Source organism: Polypterus senegalus, chromosome 4 (assembly GCF_016835505.1).
Source record: "Polypterus senegalus isolate Bchr_013 chromosome 4, ASM1683550v1, whole genome shotgun sequence".
Taxonomy (NCBI): Eukaryota; Metazoa; Chordata; class Cladistia; order Polypteriformes; family Polypteridae; genus Polypterus; species Polypterus senegalus.
Genome location: NC_053157.1, coordinates 81249106 through 81266495, shown reverse-complemented (window position 1 = coordinate 81266495; position 17390 = coordinate 81249106). Strand labels below are relative to the sequence as shown.

Sequence of the window (17390 nt, the reverse complement as noted above, 5' to 3'; positions counted from 1 at the left end):
TTAGTGCATTAAGATGATACACCCAGATAATAAACCCGGGGGATGGTGTTAAAAATGTGTCCAGAAGAAGCATAACAAGTCTTAATGCAGTAATAGCAGTAACAGTAAACCAAGGGTACAATATTGAACAGTCTCGTTTAGGGTAGAGATGAAATAATTAGAAAAGAAAAAGAAAAAAAAAAAGGGAGGAAAAAGAATAATTAAGCACAATAAAACATAAACCGATAGCGCCCTAGTAATACTAAGTAATAATGAGAATACATTAGAATATATGCTGATAAAAACCCATATTTTAAAACGAATAGATCAGACAAAAGATTATAAATCTTTGCTTTATCATTAACTGCCATGACTCACTATTATGTATCAGAATAGTCCCGGGATCAACTTTCTTAATTCCTTTTCTGCTTCTTCCTTGCTAGCGAAGACATAGAATTGACCCTGCCATTCCACTTTCAGTTTTGCTGGATACAGGAGGCTGTATTTGACACTGGCTTGCCGTAGCCGCTGTTTAATATTATAGAAGGCTGCGAGTTTAGTAGCTGTTGCTGGAGAGAAGTCAGGGAAGATACGAATGTGGTTATTTTCATATATAATATCTTCCTTGTTTCTGAGGAGTGCCATCACCTCTAGCTTAAATGATAATCGTTCAAAACGAACTATAAAAGATCTTGGTCAGGGTCTGACGGCGTTTGATCCGCGTATGCGGTAAGCCGTTGCTATCTCAGATTCTGCTTTAAAGTCGCCCCCGATTATTTTAGAAAAAAGTTCAGCTGCGAATTTCATAGGGTTTGAACTTTCTCGATTCTCCGGCAGACCTTCAATTCTGACATTATACCTTCTACTCCCATCTTCTAAGGCAGCCAGTCTGTCTCCATGTTTTTCTCAGAGTTTTTTGCATTCGGAACTGACATTTACTGCTCTTTCCTCGGCACTGGCAGCTAAATGTTCAGCCATTTCAATCCGATTCGTGAATGCACTAGTATTATCTTTTACAGTGCAAATGGTATGCGTTATGGCTCAGAATAATTTTGACACTTTTACTTTCAAGATTAAAACATAAAATAAGGGAGCTACAAAAACTACGCATTCTTCTTCATCGTCACCAGCTGAATTACCTTTTGTAGGGTTTACCCACGTTAGCTGGTTGTCCCCCAAATCTTTTTCTTTCACTCTCCATGGCCCTAGACATTCTTTGGGGTATTATATTATCTGACACAAACACCACATTTTTTGGCCACTACCTCTTCATACCAACTTTCATCTCACATGTCCTAACCACTATAGTTTGTTTCATTCAGCATAATACCTACTGCCTCCTCACCAGGGGCCTCATGTATAAACGGTGCGTGTGCACAGAAATGTTGCATAAGAACGTTTCCACGTTCAAATCGCGAAGTATAAAACCTATACTTGGTGTAAAGCCACGCACATTTCCATGATAGCTCATACCATGTCGTAAGCAAGTTCTCTGCGTGGTTTTGCAGACTGGCGGCACCCAGCGCCAAAGCAGTGCTACTGTTCCTGTGTGGTTTATCTTTCTTTTTCAGATCCACATTACTGACACGGCTTTATAAATACACTGAATCTAACCGCATATTGTTTATTAGTTTAATGTATCCGATTGTAGTTAACTTGTAACAATATAATGGTCCACAGAATGGTCAAACTATTCCAAATACCATAGCTGCTTTAGCTGTTCCTATTACAGCTGCTCCTGTTAGGGGTTGCAACAGCGGATCATCTTTTTCCATATTAGTCTCACTGCACCACTCTGAGCAGCTGATCGGAAAGAGATTTATCGGTATACAGCATCAAGCACACACTGCCTCAGCCATGCTTCCTATTTGAACTGCTTCTCACATGGCAAACGCTTCAAAACCTTTCCTGTACGGACCTCGTGGTTCAGAAAGAGTTTCATCTCAAGAGCTCTAAACTCAATCAGTCAGTCTATCAAGTGCTTCTTGTAGAACTGTTTGTACTTATTTCTACAAATACCTCACTGTAAACTTGAACTACAGTTATAACATTGCCCAACCTGAGTCACTTTATAAAGCTTTTACATATGATGACGAAATCATTTTTAAGATGAAATGCAGCAAAATATGTTTATTATATTATACAGATTAAACTTTAATTATTAACAATATAGATTATTTAAATAAACTTCAAGGAACGGTGTCGCTACGCTAGCAAGGATCTGGCGCTCCATTTACGGATTGTTCCTGCCTCGCACTGTATGCTTCACTGGGACTGGCGTGAAGGATAGAATAATTAAAAATGTACTACGAAGATATTTCAATGTTCCTTAAAAGTTTTGAAGAATCTGCGTTATAAGCTTACAGAAGGCTTAATGTCTATTACAGAGCTGATTGTGTGGGGATTGGTTACTTGGAGAAAGAAAAGGAAGGACAGGAATTGGAGGTTAGTAAGTTTGAAAGAGACATGCTATGTCACTTGATCAACTTCCTTTTCTTGTTTATATCATTGTTTAAACCAACAAATAGTACGTTTTTCCTTGCCTCCACTTGGTATTCGCTGACATTGTTCTATTTTTCCTTGTGGTTTTGCCATTGTCTTTTCACAGAACACTGAGCTTATGGGCTATTTATACTGATTTACTGTACATATTCAAAGAGGCGTAATTCTTGGAGGAGACGGGGTGGGACAGCAGGCACTTGCGTTAATTTCCACACTGACCGGGATTTATGTAGTGGAAGAACGTGGAAGTTAGCGAATGCACAGATCTAGGCATCTGTATTTTTTTGTGCGCAAGTACATTTCCTCTTTTGTGCTTACATCATGTTATAGTGTGAATTCTACGCACGGCGTTATGCATGAGGTCCCAGGTCTTTCTCTTTATTATCTTGTTCATGGTTACCTTTGTTTGCATATTTTCTAATAATCTTTTTAAATTGCAGAGTATTTTGGAGGCACGACTTAGAACTTCAATCTCAGATCAAAAGACTATCTTTCTATTTTGGAACAGTTCTTGGAACATAAAATTAACATATAGTTCTTATAAACTGAAACCAAAGCTGATAGATAGTTTTCATATTTTGGAAATCTAGTATCTTTCACATACCTCTTGTTGAAAGTATTAAGATACTGTAAATGTTCAGATTCAGTTTTTTTATTAACCAATGAACAGTGATTTGGACCATGTGCACAAACTCCTGAAATTGCTTCTTGATTGGTTATATATATTTTGCAAACGAATATGTCAAACAATAAGTGCAGCTTTTGCAGAAAAATGATGTATGATTACGCAAAGTATTTAATCATTTCACAATTCTGTAGTTCTTTAAAGACAGTAATTACTTGAAAGAACAAGTTTTATGGAGTTTGAAAGTACGAGAGTTAGAAAAAAAAAAATTCCTGAACTCAAGTACTGAATTACCAAGTAATGAGTGACTTTTAGAGTAGCAGTAAAACAATTGAGTTGTACTGCAAACAAAAATTATGTATGGTTGCTCATAGCTAATTTGTTTTTTTAGAAGTATCTTTAACTAAACAAGTAGACAAATTCTTAGTTTAAGTAACTTCTGCAATAAGTTAAAAAAGCTTCTTCAAGTGTAACAAGACAAATTTTCTAATCCAAATCATGGTAGTATCTTCTCTTGTATTATGCACTCAACGTTAGAGCCATTTTTATTATTCATAATATATCTACTGGAAAACCTAATTCCAAACTAAAAAGAGTAACAGAAAAACAGAGCAGAATATACCTCAGCTTCTCAGTGGGGTTGACATTCTCCTCCACTTCACTTTCATTGTGTGATATAGTTGAATTCACACGAGAGACTGACAACCGGCTGTTTGGATCATGGTTCACTGCTGCTCCTGCAGGTGCCGATACTATACTTCGTTGATCCATACTTCTCTGACAAGATGCTAATACCAATATAAGAAAATAAAAATTACAAGAAATGTTAAAAGGCACATATCAAAATGCAAAGAAAATTTAAAAGAATATTGACCCAAAAATGATGTATGTATATTTTTTTTTTCATCGGTTACTAACTCTGTGTTATTTGTAGTGACAGTTGTTATAATAGTGTCTACTGGCGTTCAGTGTTGGCCCCCCATTTAATGGAATACTGCACCCATTACTGTTTTGTAGTAATGATGCAAGTTTTCATGGAGAACGAAGATTAAAAAAAAATAAAAAAACCAACAAACTACGATAAAATACAAGCCTAAGGATGAACAATACTGTGCAGTGGCAAATGATGGGAAAAAGGTCAATGAATAAAAACAAAATCTAATGTTAGTTGTTTCACATAATCATATGTCAGTTATCCAGTCTTTTTGTTAGAACAAAACACATGCATTTTTTGCTTAAGTATTGTTAAAGTAATGCATTTGGAAAAATCGGTGTACATCATGCAAGAAACGCAAGTCACATGGGACTTCATTTTTCAATTTAAGAGATGACGCTTAAGCAATGAATGCAGGGGAGAGAGGGATCAACAATTCAAAAAAACAGTCCCATGTGATTTGTGCTTCCTGTTTATGATGCATGTGTTTCGCATGTTGTGAGCAAACAACTGGATAAATAACATGTGGATTATGCAACACAAGTAACATGAGTTTGCCCCCACCAAGATATTTTTCATATTGTTTACCATTGTACAGCATTGGTCACCACTGGCATATATTATATCAAAATGCTTGTTACCTTTGTTCTCCAGACAAAGACGCAAGACAAAATAATTTTCTTACTCATCCATTTAACACACACGGGGAGGGAATTATTAGTACAGAACAATTTTTAGAGAGGGTTCTAGTCAGGAAGTTTAAGAAAGAGAAGACAAGTACTTTAAATAATGTGCATTTTACATTCTACTCTTAACTATATTTTATAACTCACATGAATTGTTAAGGGTTTGGTCTCTCAAGCAGTGAAGCTCTTCTAATATCTTATCCATAGAATGCTTTTTCTCTTGGAGCTCCTTAAGCTTAATAAGCTTGGCATTTTCTAGGGGAGGCTGCTCTGATGGTGGTGTACTTCGGCTTCTGGAAACTTCTCTTGTAAGGGATAGACTTTCTGCTTGTCTTCGGTTATCAGGAACAGATTTAGCCTGGAAAATAGTAAATGATGAAAAAAAAAAAAACTAAGAAAAACACAATTGCCAAGTTCAAATACAGTAATCCCTCCTTGACCGCGGGGGTTGCGTTCCAGACCCCCCCGCGATAGGTGAAAATCTGCGAAGTAGAAACCATATGCTTGTATGGTTATTTTTATATATTTTAAGCCCTTATAAACTCTCCCACACTGTTTATAAATATTCCCCGCAGAGTTATACAGCATAATCCCTTTGTATTCTCTTAGATATTAGGTAAGATTCATTGAAATTATGTATATAAACCCACTGTTTATATACAGTAAAACCTAAATATTATTTTAAAGATATTGAGTGTCTCCGATATCACATATGTTACAGCCATTACGATAGACAGGCCACCAGCAATAAATCCGTACAATGCAAGAAAAATAGTATACAGTAAATGTGTGTACAGTGACACTAAACGTATGTACATGTAGTAAGTACTGTAAGTAGAAAATTAATTATGGTTACTACCCAACAATGACACGATGACTTGTCTAATTAACAATGAGTTTAATTTTACTGCACAATAAAAGAGAGCGTTACAGTCCTTCTAAAGGAGCCAATTCAGGCGATTGTGTAGCACTGCCGTCGTTCTTCTTCTGGCAGTCTTCAATCCAAATCACTAAAGCAGATTCCATCCAGACTACTGCCTTATTACATCCACTTACAACTCGTTTTGCACCCTGGTTAAAAGAACACTGCGGCCGTAGATCTTATATTCCTTTCCTACTTTTTAAAAAAAAAGAATCGTAGCCTTCAACAAATCCAAAACGTTTACCTTTTCGGCAATCGTTAACATCTTCCGTTTGCGCTTAGGCACGGCCCCTGAAGCAGTAGCAGATCGTTTTGGAGCCATAATGAAGGGCTTGACTATGTACAAAGATAAACACAAAAGAGCACAACTCTTTACACAGCGAAACACGTTGATGCTGAATGAGCGAGACGAGACTTCCTGGTTAACACTGCATTCAGCACGCAGTAACTTAACTGCGTGCTCTGATTGGTTAGCTTCTCAATCATCCGCCAATAGCGTCCCTTGTATGAAATCAACAGGGCAAACCAACTGAGGAAGCATGTACAGGAAGTAAAAAGACAAATTGTCCGCAGAACCCGCGAAGCAGAGAAAAATCTGCGTTATTTATTTAGTTATGCTTTCATATAAAATCCGCGATAGAGTGAAGCTACGAAAGTCGAAGCGCGATATAGCGAGGGATTACTGTACTGAATTTATTTGTGCGAAGAAAAAGCATCAACCACATATATAACATTTCTGAAAATGACACTTCACAAAGCCCTGTTCACAAGAACATTAAAACAAAAAAGAAATACCCATTAAATGTAGTTCAAGTACTTTTGTAGGGGAACCAAACCTGTATAGTGATAGTTTCTTTGACTTAATTTTCAGAAGAATTAATACAGGTCTTTAACATGTCATGATAACCCTTTAACAGAATAAATAACCATTAAAAGATAGCCGTCACATGATTTACATTTCAGGACAAAAATAGAAATAAATTATCTGAATAAAAACTACCTGTGAATCATGAAGTTGATTGTGGAATCGCTGTATTAAATCATTTAATTCATCATTCAGCTCTGATGTAATGCTGACTCCTGACACACTTCCAGTAGTTTCAGTGATAACTGAAGGGAAAAAAAAAAAAAAAATGTCTGTATATTTTTCTGCAGTTAATATGAAATGTTTTTCATTATACTGCAAAAGCACGGAATAATCTTCTCCATACTATATGCACAGGAAGTTCTCAATATATCTCACTTCACAAAGATGAGTATGTTAAATAGGCTGTCACTAAATTTATTGCGGGGGAGTAGGAATCAGTAAATAACATACACAGGTGGTTAAACAAATGTATAAAGACACAATGGTGATAATAAAGTGCTGTTAACTGCTAGTCTTCAAATATTGCATATTCTGAGATTATGAAAGACTGGCATTACCAGTTTTTGTTTTGCTTTCGCGTACCTTCTTAAACTGCAAACTACAAGATTTACTTTTACTGAAAACTTGAGCTTAAGTGGAAGTTTTCATTACAGGGCATCTCTTTGTAATGCAGTTTCTAGTTCTTATCTGGTTAATTATCAATTTAAGGGCAAATGACATGTAAATGCATGCCACATACTGTATACAGACAGCACACTGTAGGTTTAATCTATACTTGTATTATGACTCAAAATTGTTCAGAGCTATACAAAAACTAAGCTGTATTGAATTACTCTGATATCACTTAGTTTACGTTAGGCCTTTTGTCTTTGAAACTGAAATATTATCTAATTTATGAGATTGAAATGGCATACTATAATGTCTCTCTCTAACAGCAACGTGCTACAAAAGAGGGCTGCAACATTGGCCAGAACAACATCAACACAACATTTAGGGAACATCTAGGGCCATCACTTACTGCATATTGTATGATAAAGCACTTATGCCACTGTTCTCTACAGGATCCCTATGTGTACTCTGGCAGCGGGACAGATCCTCGCTTGGACTAACAGTTCACAGAGATGGAAAAACAAGTATGAGTGTGTGTCACACTCTTAACTGATCAGAACAGTGAGTGACTTGACAAAGAACATGGATCCAAGTTAGGGAAGGGCAGTGCAAAACAGTCAGTTGAGTTGACATGCAGTTGAGGAGACAGGCAGCGGGTTCCACTGCTGAAGTGGTATATTACTTAGAGCAATGACATGTCAATAACAGTATTTGGGGTTAACTCTCTAGTAACCACCCCTGTCTTTGTGAATTCTAAAACAATGACGTCTGAATATGTTGTTGTGTTGTTGATTCTTGACCATCAGACCTTGAAAATGGCTAGGCCATTCTTTGCACTATAGTCTGCAGTTAATTAAAAAAATTCACAAATGATAAAGCCCAGCACAGATCCCTTCATTGCTGTTGCCATCCAATATGCTGATTAATCCTGATATCTTATAAAACACTCAGAGGGTATTAATGGAATATATATTAAAAGAAAAAAAATATAATTGAAAAGTAATCATTGTGGCGCTACAGTAAATGACTTATAAAGGCCCTAACTATTCTATAACATTTCAGTAGTTATTTACTGCTCTGATGCTGATCTTTCTGATCATGAAATAGGTCATTACGATAGCAACTGACAAAAAGAATTCATAATTAATTGCAGAATTACGGTATCTGAAGGTTCCTCTAGAGTGCCTCTTTTTCTTGCACGATTTGGCTCAAAAACTAATCAGCACATTGTTATCACATAACAGGCTTAAGTTTCAAATTTGGTATTTTTCCATCCAGCCGTTTTAGCTTTAGACTGTCCTCAAGAAACTTTGACACACAGGCCAATACACACACACACACCCCCACCCATACACCCATCATCGAGATATCAATGTTTTCGATATCAGGGGACCCTAAAAAGCCCAGATCCATCGAAAACCAGTGATCAAAATAGGTTTAGGTGGGGGAGGGCGCAAAGCAAAAACTGTTTGTGAGTAATGACAAGGCTATTGAAGAACTGTGAATGTGGAAATCAGACTGCTACACGAGATGGATGACTGCTCTTACTTCTATTACAAGACTGTAGAAGTTGACTAAGAATATTTAGAAAAACAGGAGTGCAGAAAATTCATCTAGTTATCCTGTAAACATGTTAAAACAATTCCAAACTAAATAGTAAAACTCGTACTGTAAAATGTTATGGACAAAGATCCTACTTAAATCCAAAAAATATACCTAGAAACATTCCATTTAGAAAAGACACAAGAGCACAAACTCCAAGTACATGTACTCCAAAGACTTTTACGCAGAGCCTTATCAGCCTTGAATGTCTTTCACATATTATACCTGTCTCATCCATGAATGCTATTGCTCGTTCCGCTTTGTGTTGCATTGCTAGTAGTGCTGCTTGTCTTCCCTCGAGTGCCTTCAGTTGTTCCTGCTGCTGCAACATTCTTCTTAAAAGGTCATGTTGTTTTTTAAGATTTTCAAGCTCCTCCTTTGCATCACGATGCAAATCTCGTCCCTGCAAAAAGATAAATCTATGACCATACTAAAAATAAAGCTACTAACATATTACACATTTCTAAAGCACAGATGGTAATTTACATCATTTAACTGTAAATGTCAAAAAAGTAAGAGGCATCTATTTGTGATGATTGCGAAGCTCCATGGTATTTCCATAAAATAAAGTTGCTTTATTAACGCAAGTCACTGCATCAAATTTCTTACCAGCTCACACTCATATTAAAGACCAACAGAGCTGGGGCCTCATGTATAAACAATGCATACGCACAAAAATGTTGCGTAAGAACGTTTCACGTTCAAATCACGATGTATAAAATCTAAACTTGGCGTAAAGCCACACACATTTCCATGGTACCTCATAACCTGGCGTACGCAAGTTCTCCTCTCAGTTTTGCAGACTGGCGCCACCCAGTGTCAAAGCAGTGCTACTGCTCCTGTGTGGTTATTCTTTCTTTTTCAGATCCACATTGCTGATGCAGCTTTATAAATACACTGAAATTAACTGCATATTGTTTATTAGTTTAATGTATCTGATTGTAATTAACCAGTAACAATATAATGTCCCATGGAATGGTCAAACTATTCTAAATACAATAGCTGCTTTAGCGTTGTTACTCTCACTGCACCTTCTTCTTCTTTTAGCTGCTCCCGTTAGGGGTTGCTACAGCGTGCACCACTCGGAGTATTTATATCACTGTATCTGAGTGACGAATCACAGCTCCACAGAATCTGAGAAAGAGAATTATCGGTATATAGCATCAAGCACACGCTGCCTCAGCCATGCTGTCTACTGAACTGCTTTCACACGGCAAACATTTCAAAGCCTTTCCTGCACGGACCTCGCGGTTCAGAAACAGTTTCATCCCAAGAACTATAAATTCACTCAATCAAGTGCTCCTTATAGAACTGTTTGTATATATAAGTAGAATTACCTCACTGTAAACTTGCACTACAGTTGTAATATTGCACAACCTGAGCATTTTTAAGAATAATGCAGCAAAATGTTTATTATACAGATAAAACTAACTGCATTGAAATAATCTATATTGCAGCCAATGCCAACCAACACAGGGCGCAAGGCAGGAAACAAACCCTGGGCCAGGACATGGTGTTGCAGCGCTAGCTAGGAGCTTGCGCTCCGTTCACGGATTGTTCCTGCCCCGCGCTGTATTCTTGCATGTGCTGGCGCGACATTGAAAGGATAGATGGATAGAATAATTAAACGCGTACTACGAAGATATTTCAATGTTCCTTAAAAGTTTTGAAGAATCGGTGTTCAAAGTTTATAGATGGCTTAACGTCTATTACAGAGTTGATTGTGTGGCAATTGGATATTTGGAGAAAGAAAAGTAAGGACAGGAATTGGGGGTTAGTACGCTTGAAATAGAAAGAGACAGTACTGCTACAATAAAGTATTTCATCAAGTATTTCATCAAAGGTCGCACATGGCGCAGCAAGCATCTTGCGTGAGACATGAACAACCACTGCTCCACCATGTTCCCATGCTTAATAATTTAATTCCTATCATCATGAAAATAATATCAAGTATACATCTCAGGATTTTAATTATTCAGAGAGCTGGAATATCACAAATGTAATGGATTCTGTGTCCTGTTGGAGGAAGAGAAAGCCCAGAAGCACGTAGTGATTCCCACACATAGAGCACATAGAAGATCAAATACAAAACAAATCTTTTAACGTGCTGCTTTAGTTATGATGGGATTTGAGAAACTAGTAAATTAAACGATTTTAAGATGAAGTTTATGATGTTCTACTTTAATGACAAAATAGACTATGTGATTAAAGTGGAAATTTCAAGATTAAAGTTGACATTTTGTGCTTTTTTTCCCAACTGTATGCCTATTTTTTTTTGTCTGTACCCTAATAAGCTTTCATATGACGACACTCAGTTGGTGGGCTACGACTCACCTTTTCACGGCGACTTTGATATGTGACTTCTTTTTTATTTTGGCCACTGTGCGACTCTGTGAACTTGAGCTTTCGAGTTTCTCCGACACTCTGTCACTCGATCAACTTCCTTTTGTTGATTATACCACTATTTAAACAAACAAATAGTATGTTTTTCCTTGCCTCCACTTGGTATTCGCTTATATTCTTATATTTTCCCCATGCTTTTCCCATTGTCTTTTCACAGAAGGCTGTGCTTATGGACTATTTATATTGATTCGCATATTCAAAGAGGCGTAATTCTGGGAGGAGTTGAGGCAGGACAGCAGGCGCATGCACGTGCGTTACTTTTCACGCTTACCGGGATTTATGTAGCAGAAGAACGTGGAAGTTTGTGTACACACAGATTTATACATCTGGATTTTTCTGTGCGTACTCACATTCCCACTTTTGTGCTTATGCCATGTTATAGTGAGAGTTCTACGCACAGCGTTATACATGAGGCCCTGGACTGTATCTAATAAAGTGAGCAATATTTATCAAAACACAAAAACATTCATAATAACTAATGAATATATTGATGCTTTAATAAACACTTCCAACTAGGAGCTACAGAATAGTAGGTTCAAAAATAATCAAATGTGAAAAATGGGGAGACTTTGTTAATTTCTTCAGGATATAATGGAAACTTCCAAACTACATTTGGAATTCATGTAGAAACACAAAAACAGTTCTGTTTTAGTGGCACTCCTCTTATTAGTTAAGGCTCACAACTTTTTGACCATCCCTCCTAGATGGAATGATACAAATGCGGTCATCTTAAATTCAACTAAGATGATGTCAAGAATACCATTAATGATGAAAGGTAATGTATTGTCTGATCTTCCTTGGGCCACACTAAAAGTCATCAAATCAATCTGAACAATAAACATGTCCTCAAAAAATTGAATGTCATCTTCTTTTAAAAAAAATGAGTACTTGATAGCCAAGTCCAAATATACCAACACAACACAGCCTACCATAAATGTACAAGAAATAGGCAAGACCTAAAACGTCTGACACTTACTTTAAGTGATGGAAGAGACCCAACCAGTTTGCTCTAAATCTAACAGCTCTGCTAGGCCAATGCAAAGACAAACAGAAGACCCCTCGTGTTCTCCTTGCTCAAAGAAATCTGTGAATCATTTATTATCATTCTTAAAATACCAACAGATACAACATGCCACTGGATCAGGTTACAAAACACAACAAACAAAAAGTGCTTTGGAATTTTAGGTGGGGCTGGAGATAAAGGAAATGTAAAATGCTATGACGTACACACAGGAAGAAACTAAATGTCTAATTAACACTAGAATTACCAAAGCCTACGAAAAAACTCGTAAAACCCATCCCACCTAAAATTCATTCGCACTTCTCCGTCAGCGTCTTTATAGTGTTAAAAGTGTATTTATTTTGTTATACTGGTACCTTTTGTGAAAGTGCTTATTTGATATTTGGACTTCATTCTTCGCACATTATACATTTCATGTCAAAATTTTGTCACTGGTACTAAAACATGAAAAAAGTTTGTCTTTTAGGCATGTGCTCAACATCTCTGTCATGCTACACTTACATAGATCTTTGTAGACATGGTACACACATGAAATGCATGTGTTCCAAATAACGATATACTATTTACACTATATACCTCCCGGTACCGCACTAACAAATAAACAAGGCTTGAGCTGGAAGAGCGATTTTTGTGGCGGTGGGAGGATGGGATAGTAGGATGCTTGTGTTTATCAACACATTTACAAAACAAAAGACGCTGGCGGAGAAGTGCAAATGGATTTAAGGTGTGCTGGGTTTACATGTTTTTTCGTGGGCTTTCAAAAACTTGGACAGCTTAAGGAAATTAAAAACATGCTCACATTCTGCAGTGCAGCAACTGCAACAGAAACAAAGTTCTTTGAAAAAAATTAGGTGCTAAGTTAGGAAGGAAAATTTGAAGATGTCTTTGATATTCGAAGGGGTAGAAACTAGAAATCTTATTTAAAATTCTGAGAGATGTCATTAAGGAAAATCTAATCTAGAAACCGAAAGAGCATATTACTTACCTGTTAAAAGTTCTCCATAGAAACTTCCATCATCAAGTTAAACAAATAGCAACATTACAAAAAAATGTATGCTGCTCCATAAAGAAAAAATGATTCTCTCTGAGAGCAATGAAATACAATTTTTTTGGATATTTTTATTGACCACTGAGAAGAGGGTTGATTTTAATAGTATTAATTACCAACTTCTCTCGTCATTCATTGAACAAAGGTTAGCTCAGACAGCTAAACCAAAGGCAGTGATAAGAAGATGCACTCATATGTAAAATTCACCCACGAAAGCAGAGAAAACTTTTGACTATCATCCTTCCAAACTTGAAAAATGTCTGATTAAGGAAGGATTTAAAAAAAGCTTAAGAAATAACATATTAAGCAATGAATACCACTCTGTCATAAAAAAATGAAAGAAAAAATTAACCTCAAGTCTAGGGAAAAAAAGCCAATTACAATCTACACTTTAACAGACCCTTATGACCTAGCCACAGGGATGCACAAAGTAGTGTGTTTCTTCGTGCCAGTCCCAAGCCTGCATTAATGAGCAGAGTTATATCAGGAAGGTCATCCAGTGTAAGATTGTGCCAGATCAATATGAGAACAACAATACAGATTTCCATACCGGATCAGTTGAGGACCGGGTTAACAACAGCCACTACCAGTAATGTTAGCCAAAAGAGTGCTGGCAGAAATTGGGCTGCTGTTGGCCCAAAAAGGAGAAGAGGAGGTGGAAGGTATGTCCATAGGCAGGAGGAGAGGAGCAAGGTAAAGAGAGTAGAACTGAGGGTAGGAACTTTGAATGTTGGCAGTATGACTGGTAAGGGGAGAGACTTAGCTAATGTTATGGAGGCAAGGAAGATGAATGCATTGCGAGTGCAAGAGAATAAATGGAAGGGAAGCGAGGTCAGGTGGGTTGGAGGTGGGTTGAAATTGTTATATCATGGTGTGGATGGGAGGAGAAATGCGGTAGGGGTTATCCTGAAGGAATAGTACGTCAAGTGTGTTTTGAAGGTGAAGAGAGTTTTGGTCAGTGTTGATTATGAAGCTGGAAATTGAAGGAATGTTGTTAGTACATATGCCCCACAAGCTGGGTGTGCAATGGATAAGAAAGAAGATTTCTGGAGTGAGCTGGATGAAGTGGTGGGTGAGTATACCCAAGGGAGAGTGGAGGAAGATACACATAGGTAGATTAAATCCTATGCAGGAGGGTTAGTCCAAAGGAGATTGTAGACTGCAAAGAGGTGGCAGAGGAAATCGTAGTTAGACAGCATAGAATGGAGGTCTGTAGGAAGATGGACATCAAGAAGAGGAGGAGAGTGAGTGAGTGAAATGGGGAAGTACAGGAGAGTATACAGAGGAAGAGGACAGCAAAGAAATAGTGGGAGCATCACAGAGATGCAGAAAATAGACAGGAGTACAAAGTGATAAGGCTCAAGGTGAAGAGAGAGGTAACGAAGGCTAAAGAAAAGGCGTATGATGAGCTGTATGAGAGATTGAACACCAAGGAGGGGAAAAAGGACCTGTACTGATTGGACAGACAGATGTACTAAGCTGGGAAAGATGTGTAGCAGCTTAGGGTGATAAAACATAAAAATGGAAACATACACACAAGCGAGAAGAGTGTGTTGGGCAGATGGAAAGAGAACTTGATGAATGAATAGAACCAGAGATAGAGAAGATTGGATGATGTGGAGATAGTGAATCAGGAAGTGCAACAAATTAGCAAGGAGGAATTAAGGACAGCTATGAAGAGGGTGAAGAATGGAAAGACCATGAGTCCAGATGACAGACCTATGGAAGCATGGAGGTGTTTAGGAAAGATGGCAGGGGAGTTTTTAACCAAATTGTTTAATACAATCTTGGAAAGTGAAAGGATGCCTGAGGAGCAGAGAAGAAGTGTACTAGGACTATTTTTAAGAAAAGCTATCGTAACTACAGAGGGATAAAATTGATGAGTCACAGCATGAAATTACGAAAAAGAGTAGTGGAAGTTGGGTTAAGAAGGGAGGTGATGATTAGCAAGCAGCAGTATGGTTTCATGCCAGGAAAGAGCACAACAAATGCAATGTTTGCTCTGAGGATGCTGATAGAGAAGTACAAAGAAGGCCAGAAGCAGCTGCATTGCGTCTGTGGACCTGGAGAAAGCACATAACAGGGTGCCTAGAGAGGATTTGTGGTATTGTATGAGGAAGTTGGGAGTGGCAGAGAAGTACGTAAGAGTTGTACAGGATATGTACAAGGGAAGTGTGGCAGTGGTGAGGTCTGTAGTAGGAGTGACGGATGCATTCATGGTGCATGTGGGATTACATCAGGGATCGGCTCTGAGCCCTTTCTTATTTGCAATGGTGATGGACAGGTTGACAGATGAAATTAGACCCTGTGGAATATGATGTTTGCTGGTGACATTGGGATCTGCAGCGAGAGTAGGGATCAGGCTGAGGATTCCCTGGAGGGATGAAGATATGCTCTAGAGAGGAGAGGCATGAAGGTCAGTAGGAACAAGACAGAATACATGTCTGAAAATAAGAGGAATAACAGAGGAGTGGTGAAGATGCTGGGAGAACTGGCTGGCGAAGGTGGATGAGTTTAAATACCTGGAATCAACAGTACAGAGTAACAGGTAATGTGGAAGGGAGGTGAAAAAGAGAGTGCAGGAAGGGTGGAGGGAACAGATAAAAGTGTCAGGAGTGATTTGTGACAGATGGGTATCATCAAGGGAGAAGGGAAGTTCTACAGGACGGAAGTGAGACCATCTATGTTATATGGGTTGGAGATGGTGGCACTAACCAAAAAACAGCAGACAGAGCTGGAGATGGTAGTGTTAAACATGCTGGGTGTGACAAGGATTGACAGGATTAGAAATGAGTACATTAGAGAGTCAGCTCAGGTTGGACAGATTGGAGACAAAGTCAGAGAGGTGAGATTGTGTTGGCTGGATACATTGGGAAAGGGATGCTAAGGATGGAGCTGCCAAGTAAGAGGAAAAGAGGAAGGACTTGGAGGAGGATTATGGATGTGGTGAGAGAAGACATAAAGGTGGTGGGTGTAACAGAAAAAGATGCAGAGGACAGGAGGATATGGAAAAAGAGAATCCGCTGTGGCAACCCCTAACAGGAGCAGCCTAAAGAAGAAGAGGAGTTTAATAGACCCTTATTTCACTTTTTAGTACATGGCATCAAATTTTTAGATATCAGACTTGTTAGTATTTCTTACAAAAATTAGAAACCAAAAATGTGGAACAGTGAAACACCGTAATGTTTTGGTTTTACTGGGAATTCTTTGTTGGAAAAAAACTATTACTGATATTTCTAAAACTCTGGTTTATCATTGTCACTAGGGAAATTTTTATTAGGGCACACCCTAATTGACTTGACACCCTGCATTACAGCAAGTCAAAAGATAGCAATTCTAGTCTTTGATCTTAGCCTTGTTGGGAGGTGGGGATGGAAACAAGAAAGAGCAACTATCATTTAACCTTATATTATGGTTACACTGAGACATCATTGGCAGCATAGATCAGCATCATAAAAGTTCAGAGGCAATTTTTATTTTTTTTTTACTTCAAAAACTGAAGAAAAAAAAAACAAAACTTTTTTTCTCAGTGAAATAAAATGACAGTAATTAATTACATTTTCTGAACTGATACATTACAGGTATCAATCATGAAATGGGCATCACTGTGGTGCAGTGGTTGCACCAAATGTTCTCTGTTGGACTGCAAGTTTTTATGTGAATGTGGAGTTTACACATTCTCTCAATTTTACATGGGGTTATCTCCTCCGGTACTCCAGTATTTATCCCATATATCTAAAATGTGCTGCTCTGTGAGTGTAAAAAGTGTATATGTAAAAACGCAGATCTTGCGATGCACCCAAACCTCATCCAGAATTGCCTCTATCTTGCACCCAGTGTTACCAGAACAGGCTACATTCCCCCATGACCCTTAACTGAATCAAACAGGTTTGAAAATATTACAATGTAAGGCACATTTATGCCACTGAATACACTATTCTTGGCTGCTATAAAAGTTATATTTCCTGCAAATCATAGCTAGGCAGAGGTGCAAATTCAGTGATATGTCACTAATCAAGATACTTTTCTGAAAGTGTCACTTGTTGAGTACACTTAAATCAAAATAAAAATGTACAACCAAAACCATGATAGAATGTAAAATTATTAGTCCTCAAAATCTGAAGAGAAGATACCATTAGAATCACAGCTAAACACCCTGGGGGGAAAACCCAATCCATCCCATAAACCCTA

General features: G+C 37.8%; 1 protein-coding gene across 4 annotated transcripts in view; it reads right to left on the bottom strand.

The window, feature by feature from the left end:
* Window positions 1-17390, bottom strand: part of pcm1 (pericentriolar material 1) — a 203021-nt gene that overhangs the window by 109782 nt on the left and 75849 nt on the right. For all 4 annotated transcript variants that reach the window (XM_039750949.1, XM_039750951.1, XM_039750950.1 and 1 more), the window contains exons 7-10: window positions 8953-9130; window positions 6649-6758; window positions 4874-5084; window positions 3729-3894 (exon numbers count right to left, since the gene is read on the bottom strand). In XM_039750949.1, the coding sequence (XP_039606883.1) occupies window positions 3729-3894; window positions 4874-5084; window positions 6649-6758; window positions 8953-9130 (665 nt within the window). The remainder of the gene's footprint in view (window positions 1-3728; window positions 3895-4873; window positions 5085-6648; window positions 6759-8952; window positions 9131-17390) is intronic.